At 40.3% G+C, this 18160-nt stretch overlaps 1 protein-coding gene across 2 annotated transcripts in view; it reads right to left on the bottom strand.

Moving 5' to 3' along the window:
• The window catches only part of SH3GLB1 (SH3 domain containing GRB2 like, endophilin B1), a 36280-nt gene extending 25503 nt beyond the window's left edge, over positions 1 to 10777 (bottom strand). For both annotated transcript variants that reach the window (XM_032494729.1, XM_032494730.1), the window contains exons 1-2: positions 10436 to 10777; positions 1516 to 1657 (exon numbers count right to left, since the gene is read on the bottom strand). In XM_032494729.1, coding sequence (XP_032350620.1) covers positions 1516 to 1657; positions 10436 to 10507 — 214 coding nt within the window. In that variant the 5' untranslated portion in view covers positions 10508 to 10777. The remainder of the gene's footprint in view (positions 1 to 1515; positions 1658 to 10435) is intronic.
• Positions 10778 to 18160: the final 7383 nt, after the last annotated feature.

Raw genomic sequence — 18160 nt, 5'->3', positions numbered from 1 at the left:
AGTGATTCTTATCTTTGCTGCTTGTCTACCTATTTAATCTAAAGTTTAAAGTTGAATCCCATGTTGATTTCATTCAGTTAAAAAATTGGTTTATTTAAAATAAAGGTTTCATTTCACCAGGGCATCAACAGGCCATAATAAAATCTTAGCAAAAAATGCAGGCAATTAATCTACAATGCAATATATATTTCTGAAAAACCCTAGGTTCTGGAAAATCATACACTAAAAGTAACAGGCTTATAGGAAAAAAAAGGTTGGGTCTTTTCTCTCAAAATCTGTTAACTTTACAATGAGAGCACAAATAAAACACAAAAATAATTCTGTTTCTACTTCAGACTTAAAACAGTAATGCAAAATTTTATATAAGCCACTGTAACTTCTTTCCACTGATACCATTCCCGTTCACCAGTGAGCTGATCTGCCACTCACAAAAACATACTGTAGAATAGACTACATATTTGAGGGAAATATGGATAGAGCAAAGAACAAAAGAAAAAACATCTACTAATTTCTTTCCTTTTTTTTTCTTTCTTTCTTTTCTTTTAGGCACCATGGTATGTAATTTAAGTAGCCTTAAATGAGTAAGAAATAACACGTGGCATCCAAAGACAACAGGCCTCACTCAAAGTGTAAAAGGACTATTTTAAAATATCACCACAATTTAACTAAAATGGCAAAGAATTACGAATATTTTGTACAGTCCTTGAGGTTTATGTAATAGCAACAAAGTTTAAAGCTTGGAACTTTAAATTAGTACCTGAAAGCTACTGAAAGCATTTCACAACATGGTCACAGTAACATTGAGGGGCAAGGGGAAGGAGAGCAGGCGTTGTTACTGCTGCCTTTGTCCTTCAGTTTTGATATGTAAAGCTCAGCGAAAGGCTGGGTTTTCCCATGTATATTCATACATATATAGTTATTTATATGTAAATACACCTGGTTCTAGTTCAAGTTCCACTTTTAATTAGATATGCCACATTGAACAAAATGGCTAACTTGTGAGTTTTAATAAACAATCATTGTATACCTTATTTGGAAGGTTATTGAGTTAGGTGACCTGAAAAGCCTTACCATGTTGTCTGAAAATCAAATGGAATAATTTATGTAAAAATAAAACTTCACATAAATAGTTGGCAACTAAGTTTTTATACAATTTTTCCTTAATTATTTAGGGATAATTCTTCCCTGGTTGAGAAAGGAAGATTAATTTATCTTTGCAGTCCTTCACAACTCTTCAAATTCAAAGTTGTTGCCTGAAATTGAGCTTTCAAGGGGATTCTACAAAGGTCTGAAAAACGTTATTTGTCAATTTGTTAGAGGGTACACAACGAAGTGTATGTCACCCTCTTCACAAAACACACACATACAAAATAACTAGACTCCAAAGGCATAATCAAAAAATGTTTTCCAATAGACATTAAAACTTAAAAAGAACCCCAACATTTAAAAATCTATTAACAGTGCCTTTTAATAGGATTAGTCAATAACGTACACAAAAGGTAAAAAGTTTCTTACTTGGATTTGGCTGCAATAACACTTCAGTTTGTTTCATTATTTTTTCTGTCCATATTTTGGTACATTCAGCTTTGCTAAGGAGGTTCTCTAAGTGAGCATCCAATTCTGTCTTCTCTGCCTGGCCAAGCTTTTCTTCTGTGAACTGTTATTGATTACACATTAAAAAAAATTAAATATACCCCAAATACATTTTAGGAATTATATCAATAATTAAAAAGAAAACTCAAATCCAAACAACCCTGGACATATAATTGTAAACTGTCGCGTATGAATGCCACTTTTTTTGTCCCTCTGGTAGTTTATCCATACCTCCTTTGTGGCACTTAGGATAATCCTATCCCATAGTTAATAGAGCTCCTTAGTTCTGCTAAAATGTCTGGTGTGAATGCTATAGAAAGTTCAGCATACTGCCCTGTATATACAGTATATAAATTTCTTACATGTAAAGGTAGACAGCACAGTGGTAAGGAGTAAAATCTTTGAGTCTGCTGGGTTTGAATTCAAATCCTGCTTGCACTGCTAACTGTGTGACTTGAGTAAGCATTTGGATATTTTTTCCTTAGGTATCTTGTATTACAAAAGACAGACAATACATATCTTACAGTGCTTTAAAAATTAAGTAAGGGTATCTATGTAAATCACTTTGTTCAGTGTCTCGTAACTACTATTCAGAATTTAAAAACGGCTGTGTATGTTTAACGTGGCTTTGCATCACTGGCATTTTAATCGCACCTGGTTTAGACAGGCTTTTATGGGATGTTCTGGAAAGCTATCATTTAAGCTGTTTCTTCAAAATATGTTTCAGTAATTGTTTATAGACTAATTTTTGGAACACATCCTATTCATACTACAGAGGCATCTTTTAAAGATCACAAAATGTAGTTAAATATACTCAACATAACAATTTTTATTATCTTGAATGTACTGGTTTTTGAAGAAAGGCAGCATTGCCCATACAATAACAAAGAGGTAAAATATTTCTGTGTAGATTTTATATAGACTTCTGGACACTTTTAATTAAATACTAGAAGCAATGACTCAGGCTGTTTATCACACATAATTTTTCTTTAGAATATGTGGTTCCCCCCATTATAACACAGGTAAGTCACTAGCACTAACTCTATACTCATTAGTCATGACTCATTTCTGGCTAACAAAATATAATGTTCACCTTGCTTTTTTTCTCTCTCATTTCTTAAAATATCTTCTGCACCTCTATTTTTCTGAGTTTTATTATCTGTTTCTTTCAGTATCCTTCTTGGTCTAATACTTTCAATTGATTATCAGTTAGCACTTTTTGCTGAAAGGTCCTTAAGAATGTTATTCTTAGACTTCTGGTACAGCCCCCACTGAAGGTCTTGTTCAAGGCCCAGAAACAACAGCTTCAACAGCTTTTGTAAAGCTTTAGTTCTTTTAGAGACTGGTCTGTAGCCAAGTTCTGACCCAATGGGTGGGACTGAGAATAGCAGTTCCAAAGCTATTGCCTAACCCATAAACTTGCAGTGTATTGTAACTGAGGATAGGAGGGGCATCAGATAAAAGATCAAAACCCAGATCGCAAGGTCAGTTGGGTAACTATGCAATCTAATTCTTAAGAGAGAATGCTGGTATTCTTTGCAGATCCCTAAAAATTCTAACAAACAGACCTCCCAAAGACACACATTAGAATTTTACATGTTTGAAGTCTACCTCCCATGCTTAAATAGATTATCTCCCAGATAAAGCAACCAACAGGACAGAAAGAAAGGAATACACCCAAGTGAACATCATCTATAAAGATGATCAACCAGTAGAGAAAAATTCTTCACTTAGCTCCTTAGTAAGAAAGTATGTCTATTTTTTCGTTCATTTGTTCCTTCAACAAATATTTATTAAGCACCTGCATATGTGTTAGGCATTATTCTAAGCATGTGGGTTTCAGCAGCCAAAAAACAGACAAGGCTTCTGCTCTAAAGAATCTCAAAGTTTACTAGGGAAGACAGACAACAAACAAGTACATAAATAACTTGACAATAAGAATATAGAGATAAAAAGATGGTGGAGAGAGGACCAACATAGGTGGTCCTACTGTCTCTTGATCCAGTGACTGAATGATTAACTGGGTGAATCAATGTATTCAAGTGTAGAGGAAGGAAGAGCTCATTCTGCAGGTAAAGTGGGGAGCAGGAGACTTAGAGAAGGCTTCATAACGGGAGGAGTTTGCAATCTGGGCCTGGAAGAGGGAGTGAGAGTTTGAGAGTATAAGATGTGGATGGTTGGAGAAAAAGCCTCTCTGAGCAGGTAACAACTCGCCTGCAACTGATAAGAAATGAGCTACCTAAAGACCTAAGGGAAGAGTATGAAGTCCTCTGATCTAAATTCCAGTTGTAATTCTAGAGTATCGTAAGCACCACTTCTATGCATATTAAGTATTAAATGTTTTGTAGACATTCTTAATTTATATTTAACAACCAAAAACAGATTAGTACAATTATCAATAGGTTCACAATTTAAAAATCAGTATTTATTAAGTTAGTCTTTGTGCAAGGCACTCTGCTAAGAACTAGAAGATATGGTCTCTTTTACAGGAGCGCTAAATGAAAAATATTTTTTATATGAACAGTATAAACCTACAGGTCTATTTTTTTTTTTTTAGTACATGAAGTCACATTGAGCTTAATTTAATGGATATTTTAGAAATGCACTAGAATTAAAGGTATAGGCTAGAAATTACTTAAAAAATGTTTAGAAACTGATTAAAGAAATGGTCACTGAGTTTATCTTACACTAGGTTAGGTTTTGGGGCAAGTTTTCTCCAAAAAATATTTCAGACCAACAATGAGTTAATTATTTGGAAAATAAAACTTTACAATCTTCAGGTCAAAAGGCCTATTTGTGTAATTATTTAATATTTTCTTTGTGATTCTCATGACATTACCTTACTAGTATCTCATTTTTTAAATTTTTTAGTGAAAAAAGACAAAGCGTGTCAATGTGTAACAGCAAAGCTGAATATTTGCAACAAGCCATGTACTTATACGAGTCTGAGCAAGGAACAGAAAATATGTGAAACAACCAGAACAGTAAGGAGCCCTTAAGTATGAGTGAGACAGAGTCTGGTTATAGATAGAAAATAGTTGTTCTGTAGGAAGGCCCACAGGAGCAATGTATTTAAGTACCAGTAATAAAATCTACCTGATGTTTACTTGCACTTTCTGATACTGAAAAACAATTGTTGTGCATTTTATATCAAATAGTAAAAAAGAAAAATCTTGTTATATAGGTAAGAATCGTAACTTTAGTGATGAAGAAGTTGAGGTTCAGAATGGTTTAAAATTTTCTCAGAGGCTTCAGTGTTGGGATTAAATTTCGTATCTGTTTGAATCATAGTTTTATTACACTATACTAGCCTTCTAGTAAATACTTGATTTCAAGTAATTAATATTTTCTATCACCATTATCTAAATATAGTCTGTGATTCCTTGCCCCAGTGTCTCTGTTCATAGTACTTTGGTTAGCTGTACCCTACAGCCCACCTCTGCTTCCTACATGATATTCAATCATCATCAAATTAAGGGTAACTTTAATCCTAGCTAGAATAAACCAAAAAAGGGAGGGAGATTTAAGAGCATTGCTAATGTTATCATGTATTTAAGTTGAAATTACAAATTTAAATTTTATTATTTAAATGAATAATTGTAAAAGACATATTTCCCATGATTTTATCATTGTAGGGACTTAAGGATTTTTCCCTTGTTAATCACAAGGTTTGACATGTTAAGATAACACATAACTTACAGAAAATGATGAGTTATATCAACAAAATTAAGAATTATTAATCAACGATATTTATGGAGAACATATATTTTTTCTTCTGCTGTATGTGAGATATATAATTATGTCATATAGCTTATGACATGGTTCTTGCCCTCAAGGATTTTATGATCTTGACAACATCACCTAACCACAAATACAAAATTATAATAATGGTATATTTTTCAGAAGGACAAAAGGCTTACTCTTTCTTCAAGAAAGAAAAAAAGATCCCTTTCCTAATTGCCCAAAATTTTAAATTTTACCCTAAAAGTTTTAGTTTTCAACATCTTTAAGTCCAAAATCGTTACTGATTTTGTAGTCTCTTGGTGATAATGGCTGTTTATTATAAACCACAGTTGATTTTAAGCATGAATTTTAATGAATATATAGTCATACTATTTAACAATTATATTAAAAACTTTGGTGAAAACAAGCTACAATGAAAGTCAGAATGTAAATAACTAACTCATAGAAATCCAAACCCAATGTTCCCTAAAATGTAATCTCTTGTACTAGTCTTTCATAATGTTTCATCAGTAATACAGTAGAATGACTGGAGAACAGGAAGTTTTATCTTTTCTCTCTATTTTCTCTAACACTGCTTTAAGAAAAGGACTGTCTTTGAGCCAGCCACATTATGCCAGGCACTGTAGTCCCTCCTTTACTGGAAGATAGGCATGTAGCCTACAGTAGGAAATAAGGAGCCTGGATTCCAAACCCTGTTTTACTAAAAAAAGTTAAAAGGCTGTGTGATCAAAGATGTCTATTTAATATAAACTCTAACCATCAATTCCTTGGGTAAAGTAATAGTTTAAAAGTAACCTAAACTTCTTGGGAATAAATGTATAATACAAATTCTGAATGGATTAGTGAACAGTAGAGTAGATTCTTCTCAACTGGTTCTCAGTTTTGGCTGCCCTTTGGAATTACCTGGGGGAGCTTTCAAAACTACTCATGCCAAATCCAATCCCAAAGATTCTAATTTAACTGGACTGAGGTGCAGCCTGTAAAGATTCCTCAGGTAATTTTAAGTGTAGCTAAGACTGAAAACTACTGTTCTAAGTTCATACACAGTTATTTTAACATTAGGTTAACAATCCATCTTCTACCTAGTAGTTTACTAAATTAGCACCGAAAGCATCAAAGGATGTGAACACAATTTTGGTTAACACTAAATATGCAGATTTTTTACAGAATGAGAAAATGTGTGGACTTTGAATGCAATACATTTATTAAAATTTCAGAGACAAGATGAAGTTATTGCAGTTTAAATTATATAAAAGAAACAGAATTACAGGAGGGCATGTGTTCAGACAAGTTGGCATTCCATCCAGATAGGATCTGACAGAAGCTGGTGAAGCCCAGCATCATATTCATTTCTCATGTCCAGCTTAGACACATCATCGTACTTGCAAAATTAAATGGGAGATCAAGGCCAAACTTGCAACTCAAGTTTAAAGACATTTTCCCCCTCAGAAAATAACTGGTGTTCATGAAGTTCATAATGTAACTTTAGTAGTCAGTTCAAAGGAAATGTTAGAAAATTAAGTTGAACCCCCTCTCCTAAGTAATTTTAGTTTGAAATTTTTTTTCAAGAGTATATATATCATTTTAAAGATGGTGAGCAAAGTTTTGTTTCAGTATCAATTCTGAATTAAAAATATGCCCACTTGAAAGATTTACCAAATGAAGTCAAAACAGTAATTCATAAAATGGATATTTACTACAAAGAAATAATTAAGATAAACTGGTACTAGATTTTTACGTCCTTAAAGGCAGCAACTGGGTCTCATTCATCTTCATATCCTTCAATGCCACGCACCTAGGAGGTGCTCAATAATCATAGATTGAATTAATGAGTTTAATATTTTAGCCTAGCATTAATCAACATCAAGGTCAGCACATACATTAGAAAAATACTAATAAAAATAATTATTTAACATGCTAAATGATTAAAGAATAAACTTTGCATATGGAAACTACTTGCTTGGCTAAAATGACATAAAATTTAAAAAAAAATACCACGCTCGATGTTGTAAAAGAGAATAAGAAAGAAACCGAGTTGATTCCTCAGGACGTACAATCTTATTAAGAACACGAAAGCCAGTAACAGAATTTTAGAGCTCCAAGAGTCCTTATGTAACAGTTCATTAGAAGAAAAATGCCACATGATCATACAAAATTGAAAAGTGCCACAGGAATTCACATCAAGCTCCTGTGGTCTCACGTGGACTTGAAGTTATACCTTGAGGGAAGGAAAGACCACATAGAGGGGGTGGAGGGCATTCAAGATTAGTGTAACTATATGAATAAAAGTCTAGAGTTAGAAAAGTACAAGATACTTTAGAAATTAAAAAATAATTTGATACAAATACAGTGTTTACATATGAGTGAGAGAAAAGACAAGGCTGAAAGGGAGTACTTAATGCTCAATTAAGGAATTTGGACTGAAAAGATAGAGTCTAAGAATGAATAAATAGCTTTTAAGACATCACTAACGTAACAATTTATCAAGGATAAATTACCTGATCCTTTTGTATTCTACTGAGGCAGTTAAGAGCAACAAAAACAATTGGACTGGCAGGGAATAAACATTTCTATTCATTTATACATTTTACCTTAATATTCTTTTTAAAGTACTGAAGTTTATAAACAAATTTTAGAAGAATGAGAGTGGAGTGATGGGATTCATTTATATACTTTAATAGTCTGATTTAACTATTTTAAAACAGGGAACACATTTAATTTTTAACTTATAATTCTTAAGTAAAATGAAAAAAATGTATGGCAGTTGTCCAATCAGAGAATGGTCTGTTCCTTAAGGTATAATTTGATTTGAATAGAAATTATTATTTAGAAAAATCAAAGCTGAATTCCATTCTTACTGTTCTTACTGCTTATAATGAGTAATTGGCATGGCCCTTACACTATTCTTAGCATGAAACTTGGCACTTTGGCACAACACTGATGTCAGCTCAACTTAGGGTAGGAACTCAGTTACTGACTAAATACTGTAATGAGATGGCAGTGTTCTGTTGAACATTACCACGCAGCATTCCAAATTTCGCATTACATTTTGGAATCATCTTGTTTTCCTTACATATTTTATTTAAAAAATTGAGGAAAATGTCCAACATAAACAAAAGTGTAATAACATAACAAAACCTCATGAACCTACAACCAGCCTAGCATCGACAACTATCAATATTCCCAGCGTTGTTTCAACTATCCTCATTTTTTCTTCTGAAATATTTTAAAGCAATTCTCAGACACGATATAGTTTATAAATAAATATTTCAGAATGTACCTCTAACAGATACAGACTTAACATAAAAAGATACATTGAAAGAGCCTGTTCCTCCTGAAATTTTTCCCTTCTCAAACGGCTCAAGCCAAAACCTCAGAATCATCCTTGATTCATCTTTGTCTCATACCCTAGGGTCAATATGACACCCAACACTGGACAGATTCTGAACCTGCTATCACTCTTATTTATGTCATATCACCTTTTGCCTGTCCTCTGGCCACATCTCTCTAACTGGTCTCCCTAGCACCCCGGCCACCTCAGATTCTGCACTTGTTGCCTCTGCCTGAAATGCTTTTCCTCCAAAAAAAAAAAAAAAAAAAAATTGAGAACTGTCACTTTCTTGACAGTTTCTAGAGGTCTGTTCTAATTTGATCCTATTAGAAACGCTTGCCATTACCATCACATCTATACAACACGGCAACAACTGCTTCACGACTACCTTAACCTACCATCCCCACCCTAGAGAATTTGAAACAATGAGCAATTGACATTCATTTGGGAAGTAAACCTTTTGAGAGTTTTTGCGAGATTTTTACAATCAAGGCTATCAATAATTTAAATCAAATTGTAATATATGTGTCCTATATAAGCAATGCAGATTATGTACCTGAAAACATATCTAGCTGTATTTAAGAGTGGCATTATCCAGTGTCAAATATGCATTCAGCATCTAGAATCATGGGGAGTCAGCACTAAGGTAACACCAAAAGCTCACAATGTAGGCAGCCTTTACCTTGCTCTAGTTCTACCAAACTTTTGCCGAGAATACGCAATGCAAGATCAACTATGCTAATAAAATTGGGGTAAAGGAGAAAAGTAATAACGCAACCCAAGTGATTTATGTTTCAGTGTCAACTTGATGTGCATATTCGAGAACTATTTTTGTTTTCTCTTTATAAAAGAATGTTGTTGCTGTGACTACGCCATTGACTTAAACGCCAGATTGCTTATGACCTATGTTGTGGTGAAATTTACATCTGCTCGTAGATTTAACCGAGTTGGCATAATGTGGGTGATGACTGCAGAAAACAGTCCAAGTTCCCTAGCACTGGCACTTCCTTAATTTCTGAATACCGCGAGATAGTTAACTTTTCCCCTTAAAGTGTATTTGAAACATGTCACTGTCACTATAGGCACGATATTAATCTCCACCCCCCCCACCCTACTCCGACCCACTGCCCTACTGCCAGTGATTCCCATTTCAAAAATGAGTGAGAACCCCCAGATTCCGTGGCCTTGGCAAAGTCTGGACGCCAACTGGCGATCTCCATTTCGCCCGCCGACTGGCAAGCCCAGGGGCTGTCCTCTTAGGCGGAGAGAGGGAGAGAGGGCTGCAGGGAACTGTGCTGGCAGCGCTCTGGGTTGGGGGCAGGAAAAGGAAACTTCCTTCTTGGGCTCGGCGAGGAGAGTCCGAGGGAGGAAAGGAAAGGGTGGGGGTGGTGCAAGAATGGTCGGTCTCAGTTACTCCGCGGACCCGCCAGACCTCCGCCCACCCCGGGAGGGAGGTCACACGAGCACCGGCGTCGTGGGGTTAGGAAGGCCGGCGGCGTTGAGCCTCGGTGTCCTCCAGAGGCGGGAGGCAGCTCCGGGCCCCGTCCCTACTGCGCCCCGCTTCCCGGGGAGCGGCGGTTGGGCATGAGCGGGGAGGAAAACGGCCGCCGGGCCCGGAGGGGCACCAGGCCGCGCCCGTCCCCCGGGCCTCGGGCCGCCGCAGGCCCGCCCGGCGGTCGGCGCAGCCCGGTGCGGAGGGCGCGGCCGCCTCAGGCGACCCCTCCCTGGCCTTCCCGGCCGTCGCCGCCGTGCTTCCCACCGCGGTACCTGCACTGCACGACTGAGAAAGGTGCCTGCGTCGGCCGCCAGCTTCTTCACGTTGAAGTCCATGATGTTCATCCTGGGCGGCAGCCGGGCGGAGCTGCCCGCTGACCTACAGGGGAGGCGGAGGCGCCGCGGCCGGGCTGGGGCGCCGGGCGAGAGCGGCGGGGGCAGACGTGGTAGGTGGAGGGAGGCGGCGCCAGCCCCGCCGCCGCAGCTGTCGTTTCCGCGAAGGGGGAGAAAGAGGGTGGGGCGGGGCAGAGACCGGGCGCCTCGGAGCCGGCCGCGCGCCCAGGCGGCGGCGGCCGAGTCGCTGAGTCTGTCCCGCCGGGAGTGCTGCCGCTAACGTCGGCGGAGGGCCGCGGAGGGCCTGCAGGGCACCGACTGGCGTCCGGGCCGTGCGGGGCCGGGACCCAACGGAGCGAGGGAGCGCGGGCCGTGGGGCGGAGCCTTTATGGAGGTTACCGCGGGAACAGCGACCCCGTCAGGATCGCCGCGGCCCAGCCGCGGGGCGCGCCGGGAGCTCCGCGCTGTCGGCCGCCGGGGAGCGTAGTGTTAGTCACTAGGGGCGCAACCTGGGGCCGCTGACGCGCTACGTGTTTGCAGTTAAGCCCCTGAGAACCAAGAGCAGAGACAACCCACACCCCTCGTTTTGTTTTAAGAGAAAATATGGAAATTGTAGCATAGATTTACAGTATCTGTGAAATTAGAACCAAGTTTCCTGTCATCTGGTAGCCGTCGCGCCCCGCTGGTCTCCGACGCCTGGGTGGCTCTCGTTTGCAAAATAAGATTGAATTTAATGTCCCCACCGAGCCTGCGGTTCATTCATTCAGCAGTCTTGAGTATGTGCCGTGTACCTGCACTGAGCCCTGTGCTGGAGGGACCATGCTGAACAGGCGTGTCCCTGCCCGCAGGAAGTTCTCAGCTGGGTTACTTGACAGCCACCAGGGGCTTCTCTACCTCCATTTCTCCCCCACCCCCTCCAAATTCCGTCACCATTTGCTGCAGGAAGGACTTTATGGCTGGCTAAGGCAGCATGCACACGCGGGATTACGGGATCAACACTAGGTACCTGCTCTGTGCGAGATCCAGTGCCAGGTGGAGGACGCAAAGAAGTGTAAGAGGGTGAGTGAGATACGGTAGCTCTTAATGATTCAGCGAGGCGAATTTTAATAACTAATGAGAATGCGGTGTGAAATCTATTAAAAACTCCGTAATTCTGAGTCTTGTTACTGAAGGGAACTTGGGTCACCCCGCTGGCCCACAGTAAAGCCAATCTATTTACAGAGGCTTGTGGTGAAGGGTAGCGCAGCGTTTACTGTAAGGCGCCACACAAGCAGTGCCAGACAGCTCGTGCTGAAGACGGCGAACTCCTGGATGGGTTTCAGAAAGCATCTTTTAAAGGCCGGGTGAAGGGGGGGTGGGTCCGCAGGGTATGTGATCAGCTCCTGTGTAATTCTCTGATTGGCTGATGGTGAGGTGACGTGATGGTGTCAGGGGGCTTAACGCCAGTGCTTAGGCTCCAGCCGGCCTGAGGGCTATGTGCTTGTGTTAACTTCTATTTGGTGGGGGTTTCCACACCTGTGAAACAATTCAGGCAATGTGCATCAGATGCAATTACCTAAGTACGTCAGGGAGGAGCTAGAGCAGAGCATATGGGGAAGGGGTCTGTCCTCGGAAGGCCCCATAGGGTCCTGTTCCTTTAGACCGTCTTCTTAAGCAGTCTTCATGACACAGCCTATGCTTAAACTAAGCTGAAACAGGTGCAAGCACAGAGGGCGAGACGTTAATATTTCAAAAATAAGAAAAGGCTTTATGTATTTTGTGTGTGTGTGTGTGCAGCTGTGCCCTTTTGTTACATTAGGGCTGGGAAAATGCAGGCCCAGCAGGCAATGAAATGAGCTCACATTCATGCCTCCAGTATTTTACTGAAACAGCAGTCCTAGAAGCAGTGACTGTGTTAAAGGCACAAAGGTTAGTTCCTAATGGCATCATAAAGGACAGTAGATAACATATAAATATTTGTGTTCTTCGTAGTCGTGATAGAAACAACTATTTCTTCCTAAGGTAACTACAAAAGAATGAATCTGCTCCATCTATCCTTCATCTCAACATATTTTTCCAGAAATATAGAAAAAGAAATATGTAATCAGGAATCTTGTTTTTCATCTATTGTCCATTTTGGATTTTTACATGGAAAACACTTTCCAGATGTCTGTCTTCACAGTGAAGTATATTTGTCATAATCTACTTCCATTTCTACAAAAAGAATCACAACACCACATTCACCATTAGAGGAAAAATCTCTGGATCCTCTTCCTCAAACTTGTAGTTCTGCCGACTTAAAAAAAATCTTCACTTATTCCTGTTGAGCCCTCTGTAGTTATAATCTGTTTCTCTTGTTTCACTGACAAATTCATGAGGCTAGTGTATTGTCTCTATTTCCTTACCATCCTTACCATCTTAGAATTTCCTGCCTAATTCCATGCAGTTGACTTCCACTTCTATAACTATACCTAAACAGCATTCCTGAGGTTGCCAGTTATCTTCCTGATAAATCAGAACCCCTTTCTCAGACTTCCACAGTGACTCTACCCATCCAGTTCCCAAGAACACACCCTTTTCCAGGGCCTTACGTTTCCTGGTTTTCCTGCTACCTCCTGGACTTTCTCTCATTCTATTCTGCTGGCACCTCTGATGGCTTTACTGTAGGTATTCCTCAAAGCTCAATGTTTAACACTTATTTTTTGTTGTTGTTCTCTTTGATTAGTTTCTTAATGGCAACTTCAATTATATCACTTCATTCTTTTGTTCATTCATTTAGTAAATATTTTTTGAGTACCTACTATGTGCCACGCGGCATTGTTTTTGTGACTGGGAATATAGCAGGCGATGAGACAGACAGCCCTTGCTCTCTACAGAGCTTATGACTAATCTGGTAGAACAGAAATTGAATAAGTAGTTGTAAGTATGGTTGAATGCCAAGGGAGAGTCCAGAGTGCTCTTAAATGTTCACCTCCAGTCTGTACCTAGTAACCTGAATTTTAAGTGTTTGAAGGCTTGGTCTTTCTGTAAAGGCTCCAGATCCCCTTCTACTGCTTTCTTTTTCTGTCCCCTATACTAACTTCTTATTTCAACAGTACACGATATTAGGAAAGCAACCTTTTAAAGCTCATAAAAAGTGCTGAAATCACCCCCAAAGTTTTTAGCTTAAAAAAAAAAAACCTTTATAAAAATGGCATTTTAGGTAGTATGGTATGTATTTTAATTTGTGTGTGTGTGTGTCTGACAAAGTGTTCATTACATTCTGTTTAGACCAATGACATCAAAAGTGGAGGTGTATGCACTTCATAGGTGTGCAAGATCATCCCCTGGGGTGAAGAGAGAAATGTTAGAAAATTGATTTGTGTTTATTTTTATCTAATAGATAGACAAATTTGTTTCATAAGTTAAAAAATATGGATTGACATTGGTGTCCCCACCTTGCATTTATCAGATAGACACACATCACAGACAGTAAATGAGGTAACCTAAGGGAAAAGTGGGAATTCCACAACTTGGAAGAATTGAAATTAGTGCTTTCCTTTGTTTATTTGCTTCAGTATATGGTCACATAATGCATTGTGACCAGTTACATGTCTTTGCACATTATATTATCTAAGTTTTAACTAAATAAAGCTTCACAGTAATAGGCAAGTAGCCTAAAGAGATTTCCCCAAATAAATCATCATTAAAAATGCATATACAAGCATAAGCAAACAAGAAATGCCAGAGCTGATACTTGTTGAATTTATCAGGAAAAGTGTTGAAAATGGATTTAAAGATGATTAATACTTGGTTCCAGCTTTCAAGGAATTTGGAATCTAGTGGGGGAAACAGATTAAAAAGTATAACAGCGTGAGAACTATAAAAGCGCGTGTAAAGTTGGGTAAGGGGGAGAAAGCGTAGAGGAAGTGGGTATTACCAGGATAGGGGAGGTGATAATTAAGACGTCTTGAACTGGCTTTTGATTGAATTCATCTGGCAGATTGAGGCGTTGGCGGGTGGAGGAGGGGTTGGGGAGAAATGATCAGAATTTCAGTTTGGAAATGTTTTGGGTAGTGTGGATAATGGTTGGAGGGGGCAAGGACGGGTAGGAAGAACCATTAGGTGTCTATTACCATACTTACCTTGTACTCTGCTATCTTGAAATCTTAGATTTGGAAATCTCCTTTTGACTTCTCCTTTGATCTCTTTGACTCCTTTACTCATTTAAGTGTGTTCTTATCATCATCAGGCCTGTGATTCTATGCCTCATTTTTATTCGCCCTATTTTTAACTCTCACCAGTATTCTCAGTTTCCTCCACCCTTCTGACCCATCAATCTACATTCCTGGATGAATGTTTTCTCTGTTCATGCTCTCACACTGCCAAGCATTGTTAGAGAAAATTGTACAACCTTGTAGATGGATGCTAATACCAATGCATGATTTCTTACTTCCGTTGAATCTTTGTAACTGCGTAGCAATGCTTCTACTTCTTAACTTTTTCACACTGTCTGCAGAGCCTGCAAAACTGTAGAACTTTTCCACTCTCCTAAGATGCCTTCTTCAGTCTCATATACTCTTACTCTTAGCCCTTGATGCTTTTTCTATGCAGAGAAATTACAAATCATCAAGTTGTTTGGTAGGAGCTCCTTCAATAAAATTCCCTTGTTTCCACCTTTTATCCTTCTCCACACTCCTCCCCCATTGGTGCCAAATGTTTCAAAGGAAGCATCCCAGGTGTTCTCTTCTGAGTTGAGCTACTGCTCTCTTAACCTTGGCTGCATATTAGCATCACCTGGAGAGTTTAAACAACTGATGCCTGGACCACAACCCCAGAGTGTGGACTGGGCCAAATTTCTCTGGCTTGGACTACTAATACTATGTTGAATAAAATGGCAAGAGTGGGCATCCTTGTCTCATTCCTGATATTAGGGAAAGTGTTTTCAGCTTTTCACCACTGAGTATGACGTTAGCTGTGGGCTTCTCACATATGGCCTTTATGATGTTGAGGTATGCTCTCTCTATACCCACTTTGTTAAGAGTTTTTATCATAAATGAGTGTTGGGTTTTATCGAATGCTTTTTTTTTGCATCTATTGAGATGATCATATGATTTTTATCCTTCCTTTTGTTAATGTGGTGTATTACATTGATTTGTGGATATTAAGCCATTCTTGCATCCATGGAATAAATCCCTCTTGGTCATGGTATACAATCCTTTTACTATATTGTTGAATTGAGTTTGCTAAGGTTTTGTTGAGGGTTTTTGCATCTATGTTCATTAGATGTATTGGCCTCTAATTTTCTTTTCCTGTAGTGTCCTTGTCTGATTTTGGTATCAGGGTAATGTTAACCCCAAAAGATGAATTTGGAAGCATTTCCTCTTCTATTTTTTGGAAGAGTTTGAAAAGGATTGACATTCTTCTATGAATGTTTGGTAGAATTCACCAGTGAAGTCGTTTGGTCCTGTACATTTAGTTGTTGGGAGGTTTTTGATTCCTGATTCAGTCTCCTCACTAGAAATCAGCCTGTTCAGATTTTCTGTTTCTTCCTGACTCACTCTTGGTGGGTTGTATGACTCTCTGCTGGTCTCTGCATTAGGTGAAACAGCCGCCTCTCACGTTCATGACGTAGTGGCTTCATGTAGTAGACAAACCCCGCCCTAGCCCTTGGTTGTCTCTCAGACCTTTGTGACTGTCCAAGGAACTTGTTGTATTTTTAATAGTTCTCAGTAGTTGAGAGTGTGCCAAGACCTGTCAGTGTCCCAAAGGAGAGAATTTCAGTCAGCACCTAAATGCAGGCTGATTTGAAGCCAGACCCCCAGACACCAACTGTTAAAGTATGCGAATATATACAGTGCTGGGCGTCCACAAGTGTAAGCCCCACTGTTCACCAGAATCAGACAATCTCAAGGTCTCCCCTGGGTGGCAGTCATTAAAAGCAGGGCCCTAGATGAGTGTATAAGCTCTTTTCTGAGAGATAACTGGTGAGATGTAGTCAGGCAGTGCAAATATGGTGTCCACCGGCCTGCGTTCCCTGACAGAAGCTCTGTAGGCCCCTGGGTGTGTGCCTAACCCATGTGACCACAACTCCAGGACAAGAAGATAGGCTTCTTTCAGAAAAAGACTGGGGATGTCTTTCAGTCTGTTGTCTGTGCAGTAGCCTGTCAAGAACTGTCAGGCTGTTGCCTTCAGGGGATCCGGGAACACAAGACCCCTGGCCTCAAGAGCCACGCTGTCAAGGGGCATCACCTGGACAGCAGCCTCGAAAACCCGGGCACTAGACACTAAAAACCAGGGGACCAGATGTGTGTAAGCATTCCCCTCCAGGACACTGGCACTCAGGTGCACGGCAGGGGGAGAGCACAAGGCAGCACCTGCCCTGTGAGCTCTGTGGAAAGGATCACAGTCAGCCCTTAATGTGTTCAGCTAGAAGCCTGCTTCTCGGGCTGCATCGGTGATGTTTAGCTGATGGATTTCTTTCACAGAGAGGCTGTTGCCTCTCCCTGTGCTCTAGGGGTGGTGTCTGTTTACGAACTCTTTTTCCATTGGTCACAGTCTTATAAGACTTGCAAGCATAAGCCCCACTGGCCACTAGAGCCAGCTCACCTATAGGTGTCCTGTGTAGCAGCATCAAAAATGAGGTGCCTGACAAAGGCATACATTCCTTTCTGGGAAATACTGGTGACTTGGATGAAGGCAGAGGAGTTGTGCAAAGATTTCGTCCACCAGGCTGTATTCCCTGAGAGCACTTCTTAGGCCGCCTGATACGTGTCAAGCCAGAAGCCCGCGCCTCAGGCTGAAGCCCTTTCACAGACTGGAGGTGTGTTTTAGCCTGCTGTCTGGGCAATGCCCCGGGGTGGTAGCCTTCCAAGTGCCGCCTCTCTGATTGTTACAGTCCCTCTGGGCCCAGGAATACAAGCTCCCCTGGCCTCTGGAACCAGGCAATCAAGGGGCATCCCCTGGGCCACAGCTGCATAAATCAGAGCCCCAGACCTGTGTAAAAACTCCTTCTGGGAGATACTGGTGATCCGGAGCACTGTAGAGGGACAGTGGGGAGATAGTGCCTACTGTCTGTAGTGAGGCAGAGGGGGAGTGTAAAGATGGTGTGCACTGGAAAGAGAGAAAAAGAGAGATTGTGTCCACTGGCTAAAGCAATGCAGGGGGAGCGCACAAAGGTGAGGTCCATCTGCCTTTGTCCCCAGAGAGTGATTCAGCAGGTTTGCAGATGTGTGAGTTAAATGAGATGCCTGCCCCTCAGGCCAATGCTTTAATATGAACAGAGTGAGCCTTTTCACTTTGCTATTGGCTGTCTCTGAGCTGGGCCCTGGGGAGGATGGGTCCTCGCACTCAGCCTTGTAAGAGCCATTTCTCAGTCTTGTGGGCCTCGTGTATTCAAACCCCACCGGTTTTCAAAGCTCATCTCTCAGGTGCAGGTCTTAAAAGCTGAGGTGCCTGACGAGGGGTTCCACACCTTTGCATCTCAGTAAGAAGCTCTGGGTTTGAATTCCTTCCTGATTCTGGGTTGCCATGCTGGGAGGGGGGTTTATGGTGAGATTGTGTCCCAGCCTCTCCTACGCACTTCAGAGTGGTTTTCTTTTTAAATATTGAAACAATTTCAAACTTACAAAAAATTATAGTGACCAATTTTTATATGAATTTCTTTCTGGGCTTAGACGTTCCAAGATCATTTAGATATTGTAAATT

The sequence above is a fragment of the Camelus ferus genome, chromosome 13 (assembly GCF_009834535.1).
Source record: "Camelus ferus isolate YT-003-E chromosome 13, BCGSAC_Cfer_1.0, whole genome shotgun sequence".
Classification (NCBI taxonomy): domain Eukaryota; kingdom Metazoa; phylum Chordata; class Mammalia; order Artiodactyla; family Camelidae; genus Camelus; species Camelus ferus.
Note: the sequence above shows the minus strand (reverse complement) of the source record. Positions and strands in the feature narration are given on the sequence as shown.